The 22350-nt window shown below is 41.9% G+C and overlaps 1 protein-coding gene across 2 annotated transcripts in view; it reads left to right on the plus strand.

The window, feature by feature from the left end:
- The first annotated feature begins 6425 nt into the window (after positions 1 to 6425).
- The window catches only part of LOC109874170 (endothelin-converting enzyme 2-like), a 62801-nt gene continuing 46876 nt past the window's right edge, over positions 6426 to 22350 (plus strand). The window contains exons 1-3 of one of the 2 annotated variants that reach the window (XM_031809151.1): positions 6426 to 6565; positions 17671 to 17790; positions 20088 to 20303. In XM_031809151.1, the coding sequence (XP_031665011.1) occupies positions 17709 to 17790; positions 20088 to 20303 (298 nt within the window). In that variant the 5' untranslated portion in view covers positions 6426 to 6565; positions 17671 to 17708. The remainder of the gene's footprint in view (positions 6566 to 17670; positions 17791 to 20087; positions 20304 to 22350) is intronic. The other variant, XM_031809152.1, reaches the window with a different exon arrangement.

Raw genomic sequence — 22350 nt, forward strand, 5'->3', positions numbered from 1 at the left:
ATTTCAGTTATTTGACCCCTGTGCTAATAGTTTTTTCTCTCTCAAAATAACAGAATATTCACTTGTATATCAGCCGGTTTTGTATCTTGGGTAAATTTGTGTCATATTTAGTTGTGGTAGTTCAGCAGTCTAAGAAAGTAGATACTGTATATACACTACTGGTCAAAAAGTTTTAGAACACCTACTCATCCAAGGGTTTTTCTTAATTTGTGCTATTTTCTACATTGTAGAATAATAGTGAAGCCATCAAAACTATAAAATAACACACATGGAATTATGTAGTAACCAAAAAAGTGTTAAACAAATCATAATATATTTGAGATTCTTCAAATAGCCAACATTTGCCTAGCCAACATTTGCCTTCCAGCTTTACCTGTAATGCTTTTAAAACAGTCTTGAAGGAGTTCCCACATATGCTGAGCATTTGTTGGCTGCTTTTCCTTCACCCTGACTCATAAAAGCATTCCAGGTGAAGCTGGTTGAGAGAATGCCAAGAGTGTGCAAAGCTGTCATCAAGGCAAAGGGTGGCTCCTTTGAAGAATCTCAAATATAAAATACATGATTCCATATGTGTTATATCATAGTTTTGATGTCTTCAATATTATTCTACAATGTAGAAAATAGTGAAAATATAAGAGTAAAACCGTTGAATGAGCAGGTGTGTCCAAACCAAGCGTCGTCCGTGTTCTAAAACAGGGCGTGTTCTAAAACAGGGCGGTGTTCTAAAACAGGGCGTGTTCTAAAACAGGGCGTGTTCTAAAACAGGGCGTGTTCTAAAACAGGGCGTGTTCTAAAACAGGGCGTGTTCTAAAACAGGTCCAAAGTTTTGACTGGTACTGCATTTTGTTTATTTGTTCACATTTAAACTCAGTTTTTCACAATTCCTGACATTTAAGTACAAATTCCCTGTCTTAGGTCAGTTGGCATCACCACTTTATTTTAAGAATGTGAAATGTCAGAATAATAGTAGAGAGAGTGATTTATTTCAGCATTTATTTATTTCATCACATACCCAGTGGGTCAGAAGTTTACATACACTCAATTAGGTTTTAGTGGCATTGCCTTCAAATTGTTTAACTTGGGTCAAACGTATCGGGTAGCCTTCCATAAGCTTCCCAGAATAAGTTGGGCAAATCTTGGCTCATTCCTCCTGACAGAGCTGGTGTAACTGGTCAGGTTTATAGGCCTCCTTGCTCTCGCACGCTTTTCAGTTCTGCCCACAAATTTTCTATAGGATTGAGGTCAGGGCTTTGTGATGGCCACTCCAGTACCTTGACTTTGTTGTCCTTAAGTCTTTTTGCCACAACTTTGGAAGTATGCTTGGGGTCATTGTCCATTTGGAAAACCAATTTGGGACCAAGCTTTAACTTACTGACTGATGCCTTGATATGTTGCTTCAATATATCCACATAATTTATTTTCCTCACGATGCCATCTATTTTGTGAAATGCACCAGTCCCTCCTGCAGCAAAGCACCCCTGCCACCCCCGTGCTTCACGGTTGGGATGGTGTTCTTCGGCTGGCAAGCCTCCCCCTTTTTCCTCCAAACAGAACAATGGTGATTATGGCCAAACAGTTCTATTTTTGTTTCATCAGACCAGAGGACCTTCTCCAACAAGTCCTGGATTCCAAAAAGTCTGGATTTTTTACGTGGTTTTGGAGCAGTGGCTTCTTCCTTGCTGAGCGGCCTTTTAGGTTATGTCGATATAGGACTCGTTTTACTGTGGATATAGATACTTTTGTACCTGTTTCCTTCAGCATCTTCACAAGTTCCTTTGCTGTTGTTCTGGGATTGATTTGCACTTTTCGCACCAAAGTACATTAATCTCTAGGAGACAGAGCACGTCTCCTTCCTGAGCTGTATGACGGCTGTGTGGTCCCATGGTGTTTATACTTGCGTACTATTGTTTGTACAGGTGAACATGATACTACCTACAGGCATTTGGAAATTGCTACCAAGGATGAACCAGACTTGGGAAGGTCTCCAATATTTTGTCTGAAGTCTTGGCTGATTTCTTTTGATTTTCCCATGATGTCAAGCAAAGAGGCACTGAGTTTGAAGGTAGGCCTTGAAATACATCCACAGGTACACCTCCAATTGACTCAAATGATGTCAATTAGCATATCAGAAGCTTCTAAAGCCATGACATATTTTTCTGGAAATTTCCAAGCTGTTTAAAGGCACAGTCAACTTAGTGTATGTAAACTTCTGACCCACTGGAATTGTGATACAGTGAATTATGAGTAAAATAATCTGTCTGTAAACAATTGTTGGAATAATGACTTGTGTCATGCACAACGTAGATGTCCTAACAGACTTGCCAAAACTATAGTTTGCTAACAAGAAATTTGTGGAGTGGTTGAAAAACGAGTTTTAATGACTCCAACCTTTGATAAAACTAGGCAGGCTAGCTAACGTTAGCTAGTGTGTAAACTTCCGACTTCATCTGTATATACTGTATCTTATACCATCTATTGCACCTTGCCTATGCAGCTTGGTCATTGCTCATCCATATATTTATTTGTACATATTCTTATTCCATTCCTTTAGATTTGTGTGTATCAGGTAATTGTTGTGGAATTGTTAGATTTTACTGCACTGTCGGAACTAGAAGCACTCGCATTAACATCTGCTAACCATATGTATGTGACCAAAAAACATTTGATTTGATTTAACCTAAAATATGGCCGAGTTACAGTTTTGACTTGAATCTACTTGAAAATCTATGGCAAGACCTGAAAATGGTTGTTTAGCAATGATCAACAACAAATTTGACAGAGCTTGAAGAATTTTGAAAAGAATAATGGGAAAATGTGGGGTATTATGTGTAGATGGGTGCTGAAAATAATAGATTTAAGCCATTTTGAATTCAGGCTCTAGCACAACAAAATGTGGAGAAAGTCAAGTGGTATGAATACTTTCTGAATGCACTGTAAGGTTACATCTCTTCATGTAGGTAGCAGTATTTTGATAAAACTCGGCAGGCTAGCTAATGTTAGCTAGTGTCAGTGACGCAGACTAGCTAGCGTTTTAGTGAACGTTAGCGTAGCTAGATAACTAGCTTGCTAGCTACCTCATTACAATTTTAGTTCATTCGTAGCTCATACAAGTTGATTTTGTATTGTTTAAATACTGCTGGTTAAGTAACGTTATCATTTGATAATGCTAGCAGCTATATGCTAGCTAGCTAACATTAGCCTACAAGTAAAATTTGCAAGTTAGTTCGAAGCTCATACAAGTGTAGTCTGTATTGCCCATGGCAAAACTAAATAATGGATGCAGCTACCGTGGTAGCTAACTCATGTCTGAGTCTGACTAATACAGTGAACTATTAGAAATACACCGTAACGCTGTCACCTGCCTGAATCTAAACCAATCTGGAGCTACAGCTACAAAGCATAGAATTAGGGGTTTCCACTAGTTACCATAACCACAAAATCAAGATTGGATATATCATAAAAATTAATGAAAATAAAAAATGTGCTTTTTGGTATTAATTTAAGGTTAATATTTGGTACACGGTTAGCAGTGTAGTTAAGGTTAGGTTTAAAATAACATTTTAAGAAAATAAATTGTAGAAATAGGTGGGCTTTATGACTTTGGTAACTAGTGACGACCTAGAATTAGCTTGATTCGTTTATTGTCCTAATGACACAGACGGCTTCATCAATAACGGTAATGTGTGTTACGCCGATGTGAATTTTTAAAATATAAAATACTCGGTTTGATATAAAATGAAATGGATGACCTACGATCAAGATTACACTACCAACAGTGTCACGTTGTTCGTAATAATGGTCGGACCAAGGCGCAGCGTACATAGAGTTCCACATATTTTATTAGAAAGTGAAATGTAGAAAAATCTAAACAATAAAGAATAAACTAACCGTGACGACAATGTAGTGCTAACAGGCAACTAAACATAAACAATATCCCATAACCCACAGGTGGGAAAAAATTCTACTTAAGTATGATCCCCAATTAGGGACAACAATAACCAGCTGCCTCTAATTGGGAATCATACAAATCACCAACATAGAAATTCAAACCAAGAACACCATATAGAAAATATAAACTAGAACAACACGCCAGTCACGCCCTGACCTACTCTACCATAGAAAATAAAAGCTTCTATGGTCAGGACGTGACAAACAGGATATTATAAACTGTAATATCTTATATTTTATCTATTGCTCGCCTGAGGTAGAGTACCTTATGATAAGCTGTAGACCACGCTTTCTACCAAGAGAGTTCTCATCTATATTATTCTTAGCCATCTATTTACCACCACAAACCGATGCTGGCACTAAGACTGCACTCAACCAGCCGTATAAGGCCATAAGCAAACAAGAAAATGCTCATCTAGAAGTGGCGCTCCGAGTGGCCGGGGACTTTAATACAGGCAAACTTAAATCCATGTTACCTCATTTCTACCAGCATGTCACATGTGCAACCAGAGGGGAAAAAAACTCTAGACCACCTTTACTCCACACACAGAGATGCATACAAAGCTCTCTCCGCCCTCCAAATCTGACCATAATTCTATCTTCCGGATTCCTGCTTACAAGCAAAAACTAAAGCAGGAAGTACCAGTGACTTTCTCAATACAGAAGTGGTCAGATGACATGGGTGCTACGCTACAGGGCTGTTTTGGAAGCACAGACTGGAATATATTCCGGGATTCATCAAATGGCATTGGCCTCATAAATAAGTGCATTGATGACGTCGTCCTCACAGTGACCGTACGTACACAGCCAAACCAGATGCAATGGATTACAGGCAACATCCGCATCGAGCTAAAGGCTAGAGCTGCTGCTTTCAAGGAGCGGGACACTAATCCGGACGCTTATAAGAAACGCTATGCCCTCAGACGAACCATCAAACAAGCAAAGCATCAATACAGGACTAAGATTGAATCCTACTACATTGGCTCTGACGCTCGTCAGATGTGGCAGGGCTTGAAAACTATTACGGATTGCAAAGGGAATCCCATCTGCAAACTGCCCAGTGACTGGAACCTACCAGATGAGCTAAATGCCTTTTATGCTCATTTCGAGGCAAGCAACCCTGCAGCATGCATGAGAGCATCAGCTGTTCTGGACAACTGTGTGATAACGCTCTTGGTAGCTAATGTGAGCAAGACCTTTAAACAGGTCAACATTCACAAACTGATTACTAGGATGTATACTCAAAGCATGTGCGGACCAACTGGCAAGTGTCATCACTGACATTTTCATCCTCTCCCCGATCGAGTCCAGACTGACAAAAGGGTTTGATATTGATGTCTCTAAATGGAGAGAGATGTGGCACTTGGCATGACATTTTTACTTGTGTTGACTTTTTTTATTATTTAATTGAATGGTATCAGTAAATATGAGGAAGAAACCCAGTGTATTCTGCACCTGGATCAGGGAATTCCTGTTGTATACTAGACACCACACAGGAAGGCATAGCCCCTGGAAGTAGGGTTGCTGAGGGTGCTGGAGCACCCCCTGAAAAGTCTGAATAATAAAACAAATTTCATTAAAAATGAAACATTTGTGAGAAAACCTTTTTTCCTCATAAAAGTAATGCACTGGGCCTTTACTAGTCCTGTATTAGCGGACCTATATAGCCCTCTACATGCAATATTTCTGCCACAACCCCTCTTTTACTTATGTAAATGAGATATTTCTGTATTTAATTTTCAATCAATTTGCAAAAAATTCAAAAAATATATTTTTACTTTGTCATTATGGCATATTGTGTGTAGATGGGTGAGGAGGAAAATACATGTAATCTATTTAGAATTCATGCTGTAACACAACAAATATGTGGAATAAATCAAGCTGGATGGCTAGCTAGCTAGTTAGCTATGCTATTAGACTGGATCTAGTTTATGGTCATTATACAGACAGGCTTTGTCTCTTAGTGGCTAGGTCTAGATATTTAATATTCAATTAAAATTCAAAGGGCATCTCCATTTGTGTGAATGTGTCTGAAGACGGGGGTAAATTCCTTAGTGAAGACCATAGTCAACCGTAGCTAAATGTTTTGCAAAGTAAACCAGATTATTCTCTCTCTGTTTCAATCCACTTGCACTGTGAAATTAGAGAGAAAATGTTGCCATATTCAAGCTAATATCCTGTAATTTTGCAAATGTTTTCATGGGGCGGAAAGATTTTATTGTTGTTGCAGCTTTCAAGTTAATACCCTGCAATTCTACACATTTCCCCACGAGGCAGAGAAAAAACGTTGCATTTATGTAAATCAAAGAGTATTGAGTTGATATATAAAAAAACATGGTGCAGTACTGTGGATACCAATATCCCTGTGAGACTCCCAGTCCCATGTTGCCCAGGGCTAAGAACATAAATTGTAGATAGGTAATATGACACTCTAAATTTATTCCATGGATCTCTTGGTCAAAATTATTTTAAAGATATGTACCTTTGCAGTACCTCTGACCCCACACCCGAATAGGCTTTCGAGAGGTGTGGCGGGTGCACTCAGTAGCAACGCTGCACGCCCGACATCGACGGAGCTCTCAAACAAACAGCTATTACATTGAATGAAATTCGCAAAGTAAGGCACTCTTTGATAAACTGTACACCTGCATTTCATGCAACAGCAGTAATGGAGTTGTAGAAATGGACATGTTTGTACTTGGCGCATGTGGGGAATTGAGAACGGTAGTTTGAAGTGTTCGTTAGAACAGTAGACGTGAGCTCGCAATCGCATCGTGACATACACCGCAGTGTCTCATCAGTAGACTACTGAGTTCAGAGAGGACATTATTCTATGTTTTCGGAAAAATATTCTGTAGTAGTTTGATTAATCAGGCTGTACACAATTCATTGATATAGGCGCCAACCGTAAACCTATGCCTGTAAAAATGGTGTAAGTGTTCCTTACAAGTAAGAATTTTTTAAATAAAATGACATCTAAGTATACCGGTTGTCCTCTAGGTGCTTAGTTTAATATGGATTCGCTCTGAAAATGATTTTTATGACCTGAATGACAAAATATTCAAGAAATGAAGGTGCTCAAAGTTGACCCATTTTTGCAGAGACATTCATGTCAAATCAAATTTTATTTGTCACATGCGCCAAATGCAACATGTGGAAACTAAGTGAAAGGCTTACCTTTCACTTCAAATTAGAAAATAAAAGTAACAAATACTTAATCAGCAGCAGTAAAAGAACAATAGCAGGTTATGTACTAGTACAGAGTCAATTTGTGGGTTAGTTGAGGTAATATGTAATTTTTTGGGTATTTTTTGTTTAACCTTTAGGCAAATTCTTATTTACAATGATGGCCTAGGAACCTTGTTAACCTTGTTCAGGGGCAGAACGACAGATTTTTACCTTGTCAGCTCGGGGATTTGAGCTCGGGGATTTGATCCAGCAACCTTTCGGTTACTGGCCCAATGCTCTAACCACTAGACTACCTGCCACTCCCTCTACATGTAGGTAGAGTTAAATTGACTATGCATAGATAAAAAACAGAGTAGCAGCATTGTAAAAGAGGCGTCTGGGTAGCCCTTTGATTAGCTGTTCGGGAGTCTTATGGGGTAGAAGCTGTTAAGAAGCCTTTTGAACCTAGACTTGCCGCGCGGCAGCAGAGAGAATTAGGGTGACAAGGGTGGCTAGAGTCTTTGATTATTTTTAGGGCCTTCCTCTGACACCGCCTGGTGTAGAGGTCCTGGATGGCAGGAAGCTTGGCCCCGGTGATGTCCTGGGCCGTACACACTACCCTCTGTAGTGCCTTGCGGTCGGAGGCCGAGCAGTTTCCATACCAGCAGGCAGCATGCTCTCGACGGTGCAGCTGAATAATCTTTTGAGGATCTGAGGACCCATGCTGAATCTTTTCAGTCTCCTGAGGGGGAATAGGTTTTGTTGTGCCCTCTTCACGACTGTCTTGGTGTGTTTAGACCATGATTGTGTGTTGGTGATGTGGATACTAAGGAACTTGAAGCTCTCAACCTGCTCCACTACAGCCTCGTCGATGAGAATGGGGGCGTGCTCGGTCCTCCTTTTCCTGTAGTCAACAATTATCTCCTTTGTTTTGATCACGTTGAGGGAGAGGTTGTTGTCCTGGCACCCCATGGCCTTGTCTCTGACCACCTCCCTATAGGCTGTCTCATCGTTGTTGGTGATCAGGCCTACCACTGACATGATAATTGTGTTGGAGTCGTGCCTCGCCTTGCAGTCATGATTGAACAGGGATTACAGGAGGGGACTGAGCACACATCCTTGAGGGGCCCTTGTGTTGAGGATCAGCGTGGCGGATATGTTGTTAGCTACCCTTACCACCTGGTGACGGCCTGTCAGGAAGTCCAGGATCCAGTTGCAGAGGGAGGTGTTTAGTCCCCATATCGATGTGGTTCTGAATGATGTTTTACAACACTCTTTTACAACTCCTGTGGTGTATGTGTGGCAATGGCGGAATAACATTTAAACTCGTTCAACTATGATCGATGGTGCGGGTTGTCCTTGTTCGCTGTAACTAACAAAGTAGGAAATGGTTCCAGGAGTGGAAATCGTTTTTTTTTTTCTGTGGATGTTGGAGTTTATGGAAGTGCAATGGATGTAATCAAGCCACCAGAGGCTTTGTGCCTGGATGGGAATTCTGACACGAATTGGAAAACATTTCGGCAGAGGTTTTTGTTGTATATGTCTGCCATTGGCGTTACAAAGGAGCCGGAAGAATGTAAAGTTGCTCTCAATATATTCAATTCCTTCAAGTTTGCAAATATGGAGGATAAAGACGAGTTTGCGGAGGTACTGGTTCAGTTTGATGCATGTTGTTTGCCTAAGAAGAACCGGACATATGAACGTCGTGTTTGATGTTGTGTTTGACGTCTTTCCTACTGATTTGAAATTAAAAGCACAGACGTGTAATTTTGTAGACCTAATCTCATCTATGCTTCGAGATCAGATTGCTTTTGTTATAAATGACTCCAGAGCTAGAGAAAAATTGCTGTGGGAAAGTGAGTTACATTTGGACAGTGCAGTAGAAAAAATGTTATTGGACAAATGTGTTTTGCAAAGGACAGATATGGGAGACAAAATGTTCACACCATTGAGATGGAGGAGAATGAACAAAGATGTGTTCACAGGATTTGGAGCATTGCTTCTCATTCACTCTATTACCCTCAGAGAATGCCAAGCCAGTGACTTATGCACCACGCAGATTTCCGGTGCCACTATGGAAGGATCTAAAGAATGAGTTGGGAAGAATGGCAAAACTCTATGTGCTTGTGAAAACAGACAAGCCAACAGACTGGGTCAATTCCATGGTTTGTGTTCGGAAAAGGAATGGAGATCTGAGAGTCTGTATGGACCTCCAAGGACCTTAAATATATCAAAAGGGAGACTGTTCAGATTTCTAAGAGGGAGGAGATGGCGTGTGAAATGGCTGGCGCACATTATTTCTCCAAGTCGGATGCTTCAAATGGATTCTGGCAGGTGAGGTTGGATGCAGCCAGCACCAAGCTTTGTACAGTCAATACCTCCTTTGGAAGATATTCCTTTAAGAGGTTACCATTTGGCGTTCTGCCCCTGAGCTCTTTCACAAGGCCATGGAAAGTGTCCATTGAGGGGTTAGAGGGAGTTTGAGTGTATGTGGATGATTCTGTGGTCTGTGGGTCCACTTCAGGAACACAATGAGCGGTTGGAAAAGACTGCAGATGGTTCAGAAGCATGGTTTGAAGCTAAATCGGGCTAAATGTCAGTTCTGTGTGAAGGAAATCACATTTCTTGGATAAGCTATCCTCGTAGGGTGTGCAGCCTGATCATGCCAAGGTCAACTTAATAACACTCCTTCAGGACAAGAGAGTTCTCGTGGAACAGAGAACACGAACAGGGACAATGTAAAGAACATTTTGGCTGAAGAGCCAGTGTTTTTTTTTCTTTTTTCGAACCTGCCAGGCCTGCTAAGGTGTCCACGGACGCCTCTAAAGATGGCATTGGAGCTGCTTCCGGAGCATCAAGGTGTGTGGAAGCCTGTGGCTTATGTGGCCTGTTCTTTGACTTTGAGTTTCACTGTTACATTTATGGCTTACCAATGGTGATTCTCGAACAGCCCATAAACCCCTTATTCCAATCTCTCTCTAAAAAATCTGAATGGCATGCCTCCTCGTCTCCAAATGATGATGATGAGGTTGCAACGCTACGATTTTGTTCTAACCTATGTACCTGGGTCAACTTTAGTGGTAGCAGATGCCCTCTCAAGGACTCCACCAGTAGTGGCCCAAATCATCCTCAATCAGGAGTCTATTGCGGAGGAGGTTGCCTTACATGTGGATATGGTCATGGAGTCACTTCCTGTTTCTGAGCAGCAACTAAGGAGAATAGCTGAAGAGACCACAATAGATCCCAATCTTCCAATCTTTGCAAGGTGATTCATAATATGGAAAATGGCTGGCAAAAAGGCTCTTGTAAGCAGTACTTCCCACTAAGCGCAGAGCTGTCGATGGTGTGCTGTTGAAGAATAACAGAATGGTGATACCCACTTCAATGCGCCAGGAGATGCTAAAGAGCGTACATGAAGGACATCTGGGAGCTGAGAAATGTAAGGGCCAGAGTCCCTTTAAATATAAATTCTGACATTGAGCAAATGGTGGGAAATTGTGACACGTCTCAAATTTCAGTATAGACAGCCCAAGGAACCCATGGTTATGGGAGAGGTACCCACCTCAGCCTGGGAGAAGGTTGGAGTCGATAGTTTCTGATTTATGCACCTTAGTTTGCTTGCAGTGAGTTTAAGATGTTTGCAGCACATTAGGAGTTCAGACATATAACCTCTAGTCCGCTATATCCTAAAAGTAACCGAAGGCTGAAAAAAGTGTGCAAATCGTGAAGAGACTCTTAATTAAGTAAAAGCAGCACACTGATCCATACTTGGCTTTATTGTCATACAGAGCAGCTCCCTTGGAATGTGGACGGTCACCTGCAGAGATCTTAATGGGATGCAAGTTGTGTTCCTGGTTTCCTAGTTTCTACCTGAATGACTGCCCATTAGCTGTAAAGGATAGTGCCCTACAGCTGAAGGCAAGACAAAAATGATGCTACGACAAAACCGCTAGAGTTGCTGTTGGCAGCTCAGGATGTGGTTAGAATTCTAGGTCCGGATTCATGGGATAGAAAGGCTGCTGTATTAGAGGAGGTTGCGCCTCAGTCATATACAGTCAGGACAGAAGATGGGGCTGTGTATCGGCGCAATAGACAAAACCTTTTGAGAACACAGGAGACGTTTGGGGACACTCAGGACACCGGCATACTGACACTGGACGCACAGAAAAAAAGAAAGGAGAACAAGTGGGGATGTGACAGAAGGTACTGGGAGTGGGACAGAAGCTTCGGACACAGTGCCTCAGGTCTGAGAGGGCCAGCGGGTCTCCAGAAAGATTGAATATTCAGTGGTGATGTTTGTTTGATGGACCAAAGACTGACCAAAGACTGAGTTGTTGGGGTTTGTTACGATATGTTCATGATTGACTATTTGAAAACAGATTAATTGCTATTTGTGAATTGACATTGCTTGTTAATGATATGTGTATGTTTGCAAAAAAAAAAAAAAAGTATATATATATATATATATATATATATATATATATATATATATATATATATATTTAAAAAAAGGAAGATGTATTGATGGGGTTCTGAGTGATGATTTACGACACACTTTTACAACACCTGTGGTATGTGTGGCAATGGGTTGTCCTTGCTCGCTGTAACTAACAAAGTAATACAGGTCCAGGGTCCTTAACTTAGTGATTAGCTTTGAGAGCACTATGGTGTTGAGCTGTAGTCAATGAACAGCATTCAAACATAGAAGTCATTTAGCTTGTCTGGTAGGCTTGTGTCTCAGGGCAGCTCGTGGCTGTGCTTCCCTTTGTTGTCTGTAATAGTTTGCAAGCGAGCGTCGATGTGGTCAGATTCGATTATGCTGAGCACCAGGGGCACAATGATGAGGAACGGGAAAAAGTGATGAGGGAGGAGTGCCCTTTTCAAATCTTCTAGTAAACTGTGCTGCTTGGTGATGTTGTCAACAGAAGGCAGATTAAGTGATTTTGTCAAAAGCAATCACTTTTGCATGCAAACACAGACTCCTATTCATTACTCTTCATGCTTAATTACCTTTTTGTTTTGAGCTGACTTCACCGTGGGCTTTGAACAGGGCACCTGGGAGGTAGCCCGGTTCCAAAACGAATGCAATCAACTTTCACCCGGCGCAAAACACACCTACCCAGGCAGGCTCCCGGGCCGTATTAATCGAAACCCTCATTGTGGAGAACAACCTAACATCCGTGTCCGTAGTGCAAGGCCAGAGCTAGGAGTCTAGGTAGGCAGGCAAATATGTTCTAGCTTAGACCCTATTTCACATAAACTGAGGTTTTTGTGTTGTGCCTGCCATCGGTTGAGACAACATGCCCCTATATATATATAATTCATAGAATGGACCTATCCTTTCAGACAACTGCAATTGAGCTGTTACACCATTGAAGCTTAAATTGAAGTGACTTCTAACTTCTAATTACTACTAAAAAGATGCCGCGGTTGAATGTCAGCTTGTATGTTCTATTATTTGTATTTCTATGATTTCAATAGCTCCCCTGTGGAGGATTGGCAGTATAAGAGAGCATGTTGTCTCGACCGATGGCGGACACAACACAAAAACCTCAGATTATGTGAAATAGGGTCTAAGCTACAATACATGCGAATTTGAATAAAATAAGTGAGTGTTTTTAGATAATGTTTATGGTTAAAAAATGACCAAAAATAAAAACATTTCCCCATAAATTATAAAATAGTTTGCCAAACCTGTTTGTAAGCTTTTACATTTTTATCAATCTCAACCGTTTATCTTTTCCACTAATGAAGACATGGTTGTCTCATGGTATGGTGCGGTATGTAAAATGATTAAACTTTGAGCACCTTTATCACTTTAATGATTTGGCAATCAGGTCCAAAAAGTCACTTTCTGAGCACTTCTAAAATGGACAAATGTGTAAAGAAGGTTTTGTAAAAATCGAAAGGGGTGCTGTCAAAAAGTGATTAAATTCAAATGGATTAACCCTATGTAATAAAGTGAAATAAATATTAGGCTATGCAATCTTCTTACCATCGGCAAAGGCATCTGTTTTATCATTAGGCATTTTAATGTTATTAGCCTACCATTATTTCAATTCCTGTGCATCAAACACCAACAATTCCCACAAAGTAAAAATATTTGCTTGGAATACAGTTGATCAACCACTAGAAGTTGTGCGGAAGCATGGTCTGAGATGCGCAACACTTTCCCGTCAAGTTCAAAATTGACAATTGCCAACCTTTGTGGGAAAACTGATGCACGCAAGGTTTAGTCTTTCTAATAAAGGTTTAGTCTTTTTGATAAATGAGGCCCCTGGCGAGGCACAGTATATTATTCCCCACCAGACACTGGGGTTCAATCCCTGCTTCCACCCTTCCTAAGTGTAGGGCTACCTATTTTTCCTTCCTATTTTTTTTATATATATTTTTTTACTGTTTACGTTTTTAAAGTAGACTAAATGTATACTTCATAGTAATCTCTTGTGACAGATTGAATGCCAAATCGAGAGCTGGCCAGTGCTAGTGCTATTGGGTTCTTGGTTCTGAAATTAACTTTACAGTGAAATTTGATCCATTAGAAAGACGCTCGGAAAGAGGAATGGAGACAAAAAGAAAAAGACAAAAAAAAACTAATATATATATATATATATATATATATACACACACACACACACAGTACCAGTCAAAAGTTTGGACACACCTACTTATTCAAGGGTTTTTCTTTATTTTTTACTATTTTTCCACATTGTAGAATAGTAGTGAAGATATCAGAACTATGAAATAACACATATGGAATCATGTGGTTACCAAAAAAGTGTTAAATAAATCAAAATATATATTTGCGATTCTTCAAAGTAGCTACCCGTTGCCTTGATGACAGCATTGCACAGGAATGCTTTTCCAACCATCTTGAAGGAGTTCCCACATATGCTGAGCACTTGTTGGCTGCTTTTCCTTCACTTTGCGGTCCAACTCATCCCCAAACTATCTCTATTGGGTTGAGGTCGGGTGATTGTGGAGGCCAGGTCATCTGATGCGGCACTCCATCACACACCTTCTTGGTAAAATAGCCCTTACACAGCCTGGAGGTGTGTTGGGTCATTGTCCTGTTGAAAAACAAATAATAGTCCCACTAAGCGCAAACCAGATGGGATGGCATATTGCTGCAGAATGCTGTGGAAGACATGCTTGCTAAGTGTGCCTTGTATTCTAAATAAATCACTGACAGTGTCACCAGCAAAGCACCCCCACACCATCACAACTCCACCTCCATGCTTCATGGTGTGAACCACACATGCAGAGATCACCTCGTGTTGCTCGTGTTTCTTGGCCTAATCAAGTCTCTTCTTCTTATCGGTGTCCTTTAGTAGTGGTTTCTTTGCAGCAATTTGACCATGAAGGCCTGATTCTCACGCAGTCTGCTCTGAACAGTTGATGTGTCTGTTACTTGATCTCTGAAGCACTTGTTTGGGCTGCAATTTGAGGCTGGTAACTCTAATGAACTTATCCTCTGCAGCAGAGGCAACTCTGGGTCTTCCTTTCCTGTGGTGGTCCTCATGAGAGCCAGTTTCATCAAAGCGCTTGATGGGTTTTGCGACTGCACTTGGAGAAACTTTCATAGTCCTTGAAATGTTCCGGCTTGACTGACCTTCATGTCTTAAAGTAATGATGGACTGACCTTCATGTCTTAAAGTAATGATGGACTGACCTTCATGTCTTAAAGTAATGATGGACTGACCTTCATGTCTTAAAGTAATGATGGACTGACCTTCATGTCTTAAAGTAATGATGGACTGACCTTCATGTCTTAAAGTAATGATGGACTGACCTTCATGTCTTAAAGTAATGATGGACTGACCTTCATGTCTTAAAGTAATGATGGACTGACCTTCATGTCTTAAAGTAATGATGGACTGACCTTCATGTCTTAAAGTAATGATGGACTGACCTTCATGTCTTAAAGTAATGATGGACTGACCTTCATGTCTTAAAGTAATGATGGACTGACCTTCATGTCTTAAAGTAATGATGGACTGACCTTCATGTCTTAAAGTAATGATGGACTGACCTTCACGTCTTAAAGTAATGATGGACTGACCTTCACGTCTTAAAGTAATGATGGACTGACCTTCATGTCTTAAAGTAACGATGGACTGACCTTCATGTCTTAAAGTAACGATGGACTGACCTTCATGTCTTAAAGTAACGATGGACTGACCTTCATGTCTTAAAGTAACGATGGACTGACCTTCATGTCTTAAAGTAACGATGGACTGTCGTTTTTCTTTGCTTATTTTAGCTGTTCTTGCCATAATATGGACTTAGCCCTATTTGGTAAAATACCATCTTCTGTATACCACCACTACCATAACACAACTGATTGGCTCAAATGCATTAAAAAGGAAAGAAATTCCACAAATGTACTTTTAACAAGGCACACCTGTTAATTGAACTGCATTCCAGGTGAAGCTGGGTGAGAGAATGACGTGTATGTTAAGCTGTCATCAAGGCAAACGGTGGCTACTTTGAAGAATGTCAAATATATTTTGATTTAACATTTTTGTTTACTACATTATTCCATATGTGTTATTTCATAGTTTTGATGTCTTTACTATTATTCTACAGAAAATAGTAAAATAGTGAAAGAAAATAGTAAAAATAAAGAAAAATGAGTGTAATGAGTAGGTGTGTCCAAACTTTTGACTGGTGGTGTATGTGTGTGCATATAAACTCAGCATAAAAAGAAACATCCCTTTTTCAGGATCCTGCCTTTCAAAGATAATTCGGAAAAATCCAAATAACTTCACAGATCTTCGTAGGAAAGGGTTTAAAAACTGTTTCCCATGCTTGTTCAATGAACCATAAACAATTAATGAACATGCACCTGTGGAATGGTCTTAGGACACTAAAGAGGCCTTTCTACTGACTCTGAAAAACACCAAAGGAAAGATGCCAGGGGTCCCTGTTCATCTGCGTGAAAGTGCCTTAGGCATTCTGCAAAGAGGCACGAGGACTGCAGATGTGGCCAGGGCAGTAAATTGTCCGTAATGTGAGACGCCTAAGGGAGACAGGACGGACAGCTGATCATCCTCGCAGTGGCAGATCACGTGTAACAACACCTGCACAGGATCGGTACATCCGAACATCACACCAGTGGGACAGGTCCAGGATGGCAACAACAACTGCCCGAGTTACACCAGGAACGCACAATTCCACCATCAGTGCTCAGGCTGTCCATAATAGTCTGAGAGAGGTTGGACTGAGGGCTTGTAGGCCTGTTGTAAGGTCCTCACCAGACATCACCGGCAACAACGTCACCTATGGGCACAAACCCACCGTCGCTGGACCAGACAGGACTGGCAAAAAGTGCTCTTCTCTGACGAGTCGCTGTTTTGTCTCACCAGGGGTGATGGTCGGATTGGCATTTATCGTCGAAGGAATGAGCGTTACACCGAGGCCTGTACTCTGGAGCGGCATCGCTTTTTGGAGGTGGAGGGTCCGTCATGTTCTGGGGCGTTGTGTCACAGCATCATCAGACTCAGCTTGTTGTCATTGCAATCTGCAATCTCAATGCTGTGCGTTACAGGGAAGACATCCTCCCTCATGCGGTACCCTTCCTGCAGGCTCATCCTGACCCTCCAGCATGACAATGCTACCAGCCATACTGCTCGTTCTGTGCATGATTTCCTGCAAGACAGGAATGTCAGTGTTCTCACATGGCCAGCGAAGAGCCCGGATCTCAATCCAATTGAGCACGTCTGGGACCTGTTGGATCGGAGGGTGAGGGCCACCCCCCCCACCCAGAAATATCTGGGAACTTACAGGTGCCTTGGTGGAAGAGTGGGGTAACATCGCACAGCAAGAACTGGCAAATCTGGTGCAGTCCATGAGGAGGAGATGCACTGCAGTACTTAATGCAGCTGGTGGCCACACATTAATAATAAATGCAGTTGACAGTGAGAGGATGTTTCTTTTTCAAACCAAATACTTTTTCCACCACTGAACCTTACAAATAATTGTATGTGTGGGGTACAGAGATGAGGTAGTCATTAAAAAATCATGTTAAACACTATTGTTGCACACAAAGTCCAAGCAATTTATAACTGTATGACTTGTTAAGCACATTTTTACTCCTGATCTTATGTAGGCTTGCCATATCAAAGGAGTTGACTCAAAACACAGCTTTAAATGTTTTATTGATTAGTTCAATGTAAAAAAACAACATAATCCCACTTTAAAATTATGGGTTATTGTGTGTAGGCCAGTGACAAACTCTCAATTTAATCCATTATAAATTCAGCCTGTAACACAACAAAATGTGTAGAAAGTCAAGGGGTGTGAATACTTTCTGAATGCACTGCATACCTGTATACATTTCAGAAGGGGATACAGGCCGGTAGGAGAAACGGTGGGAAGAGGGGATGCAGGGATTGAACCCTGGTCTCCGATGGGGAGATCTGTATATGTGACGTGCCAAAAAGGTTCAAATCCACCACGGCTCTGCACGAACGGAGGCCCTCTTAACTGTTTCTGTGGCATTTGTGATGTCATCCCATCCACTATTCTTTCTTTGACTCGGTTGGCTTCCAGAAGGTGGCATCCAGCTTCTCAGTTCCCTGGGCAAGAGGATGGTGCTGGCTGGCGTGCTGCTTTCCTCTGCCCTCGCCCTGTTCGGATGTACCTTCACTCTTGGCATGCGCTACAACAAAGGTGAGAGGCCTGTGGTTACACGCATGCATGCATTCAGTTGACCATGAATTGTTCCTAGCCAGACTCAGTAACATTGGTCTCAGTGAAGGGGCAGTAAGTTGGTTTAGGAACTATCTTTCTGACAGAACACAATGTGTATATACTGACATTCACTGACATTCACAAGCTTGAAAAAAGCTTGTTCAGACACTTTTCTCTCTGTAATTGATTATGGTGACTTGTTGTATATCAATGAAACCTCCTCCGTCTTACAGAGACTGGACTCTGTTTATCATGCATCCTCCTCCGTCTTACAGAGACTGGACTCTGTTTATCATGCATCCTCCTCCGTCTTACAGAGACTGGACTCTGTTTATCATGCAGCCGCCTCTGTCTTACAGAGACTGGACTCTGTTTATCATGCATCCTCCTCTGTCTGACAGAGACTGGACTCTGTTTATCATGCAGCCTCCTCTGTCTTACAGAGGCTGGACTGTTTATCATGCATCCTCCTCCGTCTGACAGACAGGACTCTGTTTATCATGCAGCCTCCTCTGTCTGACAGAGACAGGACTCTGTTTATCATGCATCCTCCTCTGTCTTACAGAGACTGGACTCTGTTTATCATGCATCCTCCTCTGTCTTACAGAGACTGGACTCTGTTTATCATGCAGCCTCCTCTGTCTTACAGAGACTGGACTCTGTTTATCATGCAGCCTCCTCCGTCTTACAGAGACTGGACTCTGTTTATCATGCATCCTTGCACTTTATTACAAATGTCAAGTCACTCACAAATAGGTTGGATCTCAGATCCAGATACATTTTGTATGTGTTCATCTACAAAGCCCTTTTGGGTAAACTCCCTCTTTACCTCTGTAGTCTGGTCTTCTTCACCACCAGCAGTTACCATACCCGGTCTGCTAGGTGGTTGCTACTTAAAGTCCCCAGGACATTCACTGTATTAGGCAAGACTGCCTTCTATACTTGTGCACCAGACGCATGGAATAATCTACAATCCATGCTTCATCTCGATATGTTAGTGCTACTGAATGGAATAGTCTACAATCCATGCTTCATCTCGATATGTTAGTGCTACTGAATGGAATAGTCTACAATCCATGCTTCATCTCGATATGTTAGTGCTACTGAATGGAATAGTCTACAATCCATGCTTCATCTCGATATGTTAGTGCTACTGAATGGAATAGTCTACAATCCATGCTTCATCTCGATATGTTAGTGCTACTGAATGGAATAGTCTACAATCCATGCTTCATCTCGATATGTTAGTGCTACTGAATGGTATAGTCTACAATCCATGCTTCATCTCGATATGTTAGTGCTACTGAATGGAATAGTCTACAATCCATGCTTCATCTCGATATGTTAGTGCTACTGAATGGAATAGTCTACAATCCATGCTTCATCTAGATATGTAGGTGCCTCTGAATGGAATAGTCTACAATCCATGCTTCATCTCGATATGTTAGTGCTACTGAATGGAATAGTCTACAATCCATGCTTCATCTCGATATGTTAGTCTACAATCCATGCTTCATCTCGATATGTTAGTGCTACTGAATGGAATAGTCTACAATCCATGCTTCATCTAGATATGTAGGTGCCTCTGAATGGAATAGTCTACAATCCATGCTTCATCTCGATATGTAGGTGCCTCTGAATGGAATAGTCTACAATCCATGCTTCATCTCGATATGTTAGTGCTACTGAATGGAATAGTCTACAATCCATGCTTCATCTCGATATGTTAGTGCTACTGAATGGAATAGTCTACAATCCATGCTTCATCTCGATATGTTAGTGCTACTGAATGGAATAGTCTACAATCCATGCTTCATCTCGATATGTTAGTGCTACTGAATGGAATAGTCTACAATCCATGCTTCATCTCGATATGTTAGTGCCACTGAATGGAATAGTCTACAATCCATGCTTCATCTCGATATGTTAGTGCTACTGAATGGAATAGTCTACAATCCATGCTTCATCTCGATATGTTAGTGCCACTGAATGAATTTAAAATATTGATGGGAGACTCTGTTACAGAGGAGTGTTAATGCTTTATTTTAGGCTGGATCATGTTGTTGTATGTTTTGATTCTGTAATGTATTGATTGTTGTAGCCTTGGTCAGGTCTGCCTTGAAAAAGAGACTCTGGGTCTCAATAGGCTTTTTCCTGGTTAAACAAAATAAAAATATAATGGGATCATACAAAAGTCTTGTGGCAATCCATTATAACCACACCATTAAGCTTTAAGTAGAGCGTTACAGATTGCTGTTTTTCTACCTTCACACAAGACCAAGCACAGAGCCCGTGCCTGACCAAGGCCTGTTTCACGGTGGCCAGTAAGATCGTAGAGGGCCTGGACCGCAGCGCTGACCCCTGCCAGGACTTCTACCAGTACGCCTGCGGGGGTTGGGTCCGCAAGAACCCTCTCCCCGACGGACGCTCTGGTTGGAGCACCTTCAACAGCGTCTGGGACCAGAACCAGGCTGTCCTCAAACACCTGCTGGGTGAGTTGGAACCAAAGACATGTACACGCACACACGCAAGCATACACATGAAATGTTATTTGCCGAATGTGTAGACCTTACCCTGAAATGCTCACTTACAAGCCCTTAACCAACAATGCACTTTTAAGAAAATATTTACTAAATATACTAAAGTAAATAATTTTTTTGTTTAACTATTGGGGTGGGGGGTGTCAATTGAAATAGTCAGAGTGGCCATTTTGATAAATTTTTCAGTGTTAGCAGTTGATGTTAACGCAGAACACAAAGCAAATCAGGAAATAGGTTTATTCATAGAGAACAAATCATGAGGGGAGGTAAATGTTCATGCTCCCCTGTCCTCAGTGATTCTCTCCACGGAACAAAGAGACAGGATGTAGTTTTATAACCCAGCCCTAGCCTGTGGTTGACCAATTTAGAATTCCTTGATGGGAGGTAAATGTTCATGCTCCCCTGTCCTCAGTGATTCTCTCCACGGAACAAAGAGACAGGATGTAGTTTTATAACCCCGCCCTAGCCTGTGGTTGACCAATTTAGAATTCCTTGAGGGGAGGTAAATGTTCATGCTCCCCTGTCCTCAGTGATTCTCTCCACGGAACAAAGAGACAGGATGTAGTTTTATAACCCCGCCCTAGCCTGTGGTTGACCAATTTAGAATTCCTTGAGGGGAGGTAAATGTTCATGCTCCCCTGTCCTCAGTGATTCTCTCCACGGAACAAAGAGACAGGATGTAGTTTTATAACCCAGCCCTAGCCTGTGGTTGACCAATTTAGAATTCCTTGAGGGGAGGTAAATGTTCATGCTCCCCTGTCCTCAGTGATTCTCTCCACGGAACAAAGAGACAGGATGTAGTTTTATAACCCAGCCCTAGCCTGTGGTTGACCAATTTAGAATTCCTTGAGGGGAGGTAAATGTTCATGCTCCCCTGTCCTCAGTGATTCTTTCCACGGAACAAAGAGACAGGATGTAGTTTTATAACCCAGCCCTAGCCTGTGGTTGACCAATTTAGAATTCCTTGAAATAAAACTGGGCCAATGGCCAAATAACAAGTATCCTGTTTCAGTTCAATGCATAAACAATGTGGACCAATGAGAACTTGCTATCGGTCCCGGACTGTTCTTACAGCAGTTTCTTACAGCGGTTTTATGTCTTGAGGGTAGAAGCTGGAGCCTTTTGGACCTAGACTTGGCGTTCCGGTACCACTTGCTGTGCGGTAGCAGAGAAAACAGTCTGACTTGGGTGACTGGAGTCTTTGACAATTTTTTGGGGCCTTCCTCTGATACAGCCTGGCATAAAGGTCCTGGATGGCAGGAGGCTTGGTCCCAGTGATGTACTTGGCCGTTCACACTACCCTCTGTAGCACCTTACGGTCAGCTGCCGAGCAGTTGCCACACCAGGTGCGGTGATGCAACTGGTCAGGATGCTCTCGATATTGCAGCTGTAGTACTGTTGAGGATCTGAGGACCCATGCCAAATCCTTTCACTTTCCTGAAAAGGCGTTGTCGTGCCCTCTTCACGACTTTCTTGGTGTGTTTGGACCATGATAGTTTGATGTGGACACCAAGGAACTTGAAACTCTCGAAACATGCACGCACACACAGGCATGCATACTGTCAACATATTGTAAACATACACTTGTCATATACCATTTCTCCTGCTTTCGTTGCAACCCAGTCTCCAAATAAAACACCAATCTATGGCTTGACTGCAGTGACAGAATTACGCCATAGCTTGACGTTTTAATTACGCCATGTGGTGCCGTGTCTTAGCTGTCATTCAAACTCTGCAAAAGGGAATTTTAAAATGTAAGTTTAGCCATTCCTTCCGAATGCTCAGGGGTCGAGAAAGGCAGCTTTGATGCACCTGTACTGACCTCGCCTTCTGGATGATAGCGAGGTGAACAGGAAGTGGCTCGGGTGGGTGATGATATTTCTGACCTTCCCGTGAAATCGTGGGGTGTAGGTGTCCTGGAGGGCAGGTATTTTGCTCCCGGTGATGCGTTGGGCAGACCGCACCGCTCTCTGGAGAGCCCTGCGGTTGTGGGCGGTGT

The sequence above is a fragment of the Oncorhynchus kisutch genome, linkage group LG29 (assembly GCF_002021735.2).
Source record: "Oncorhynchus kisutch isolate 150728-3 linkage group LG29, Okis_V2, whole genome shotgun sequence".
NCBI lineage: Eukaryota > Metazoa > Chordata > Actinopteri > Salmoniformes > Salmonidae > Oncorhynchus > Oncorhynchus kisutch.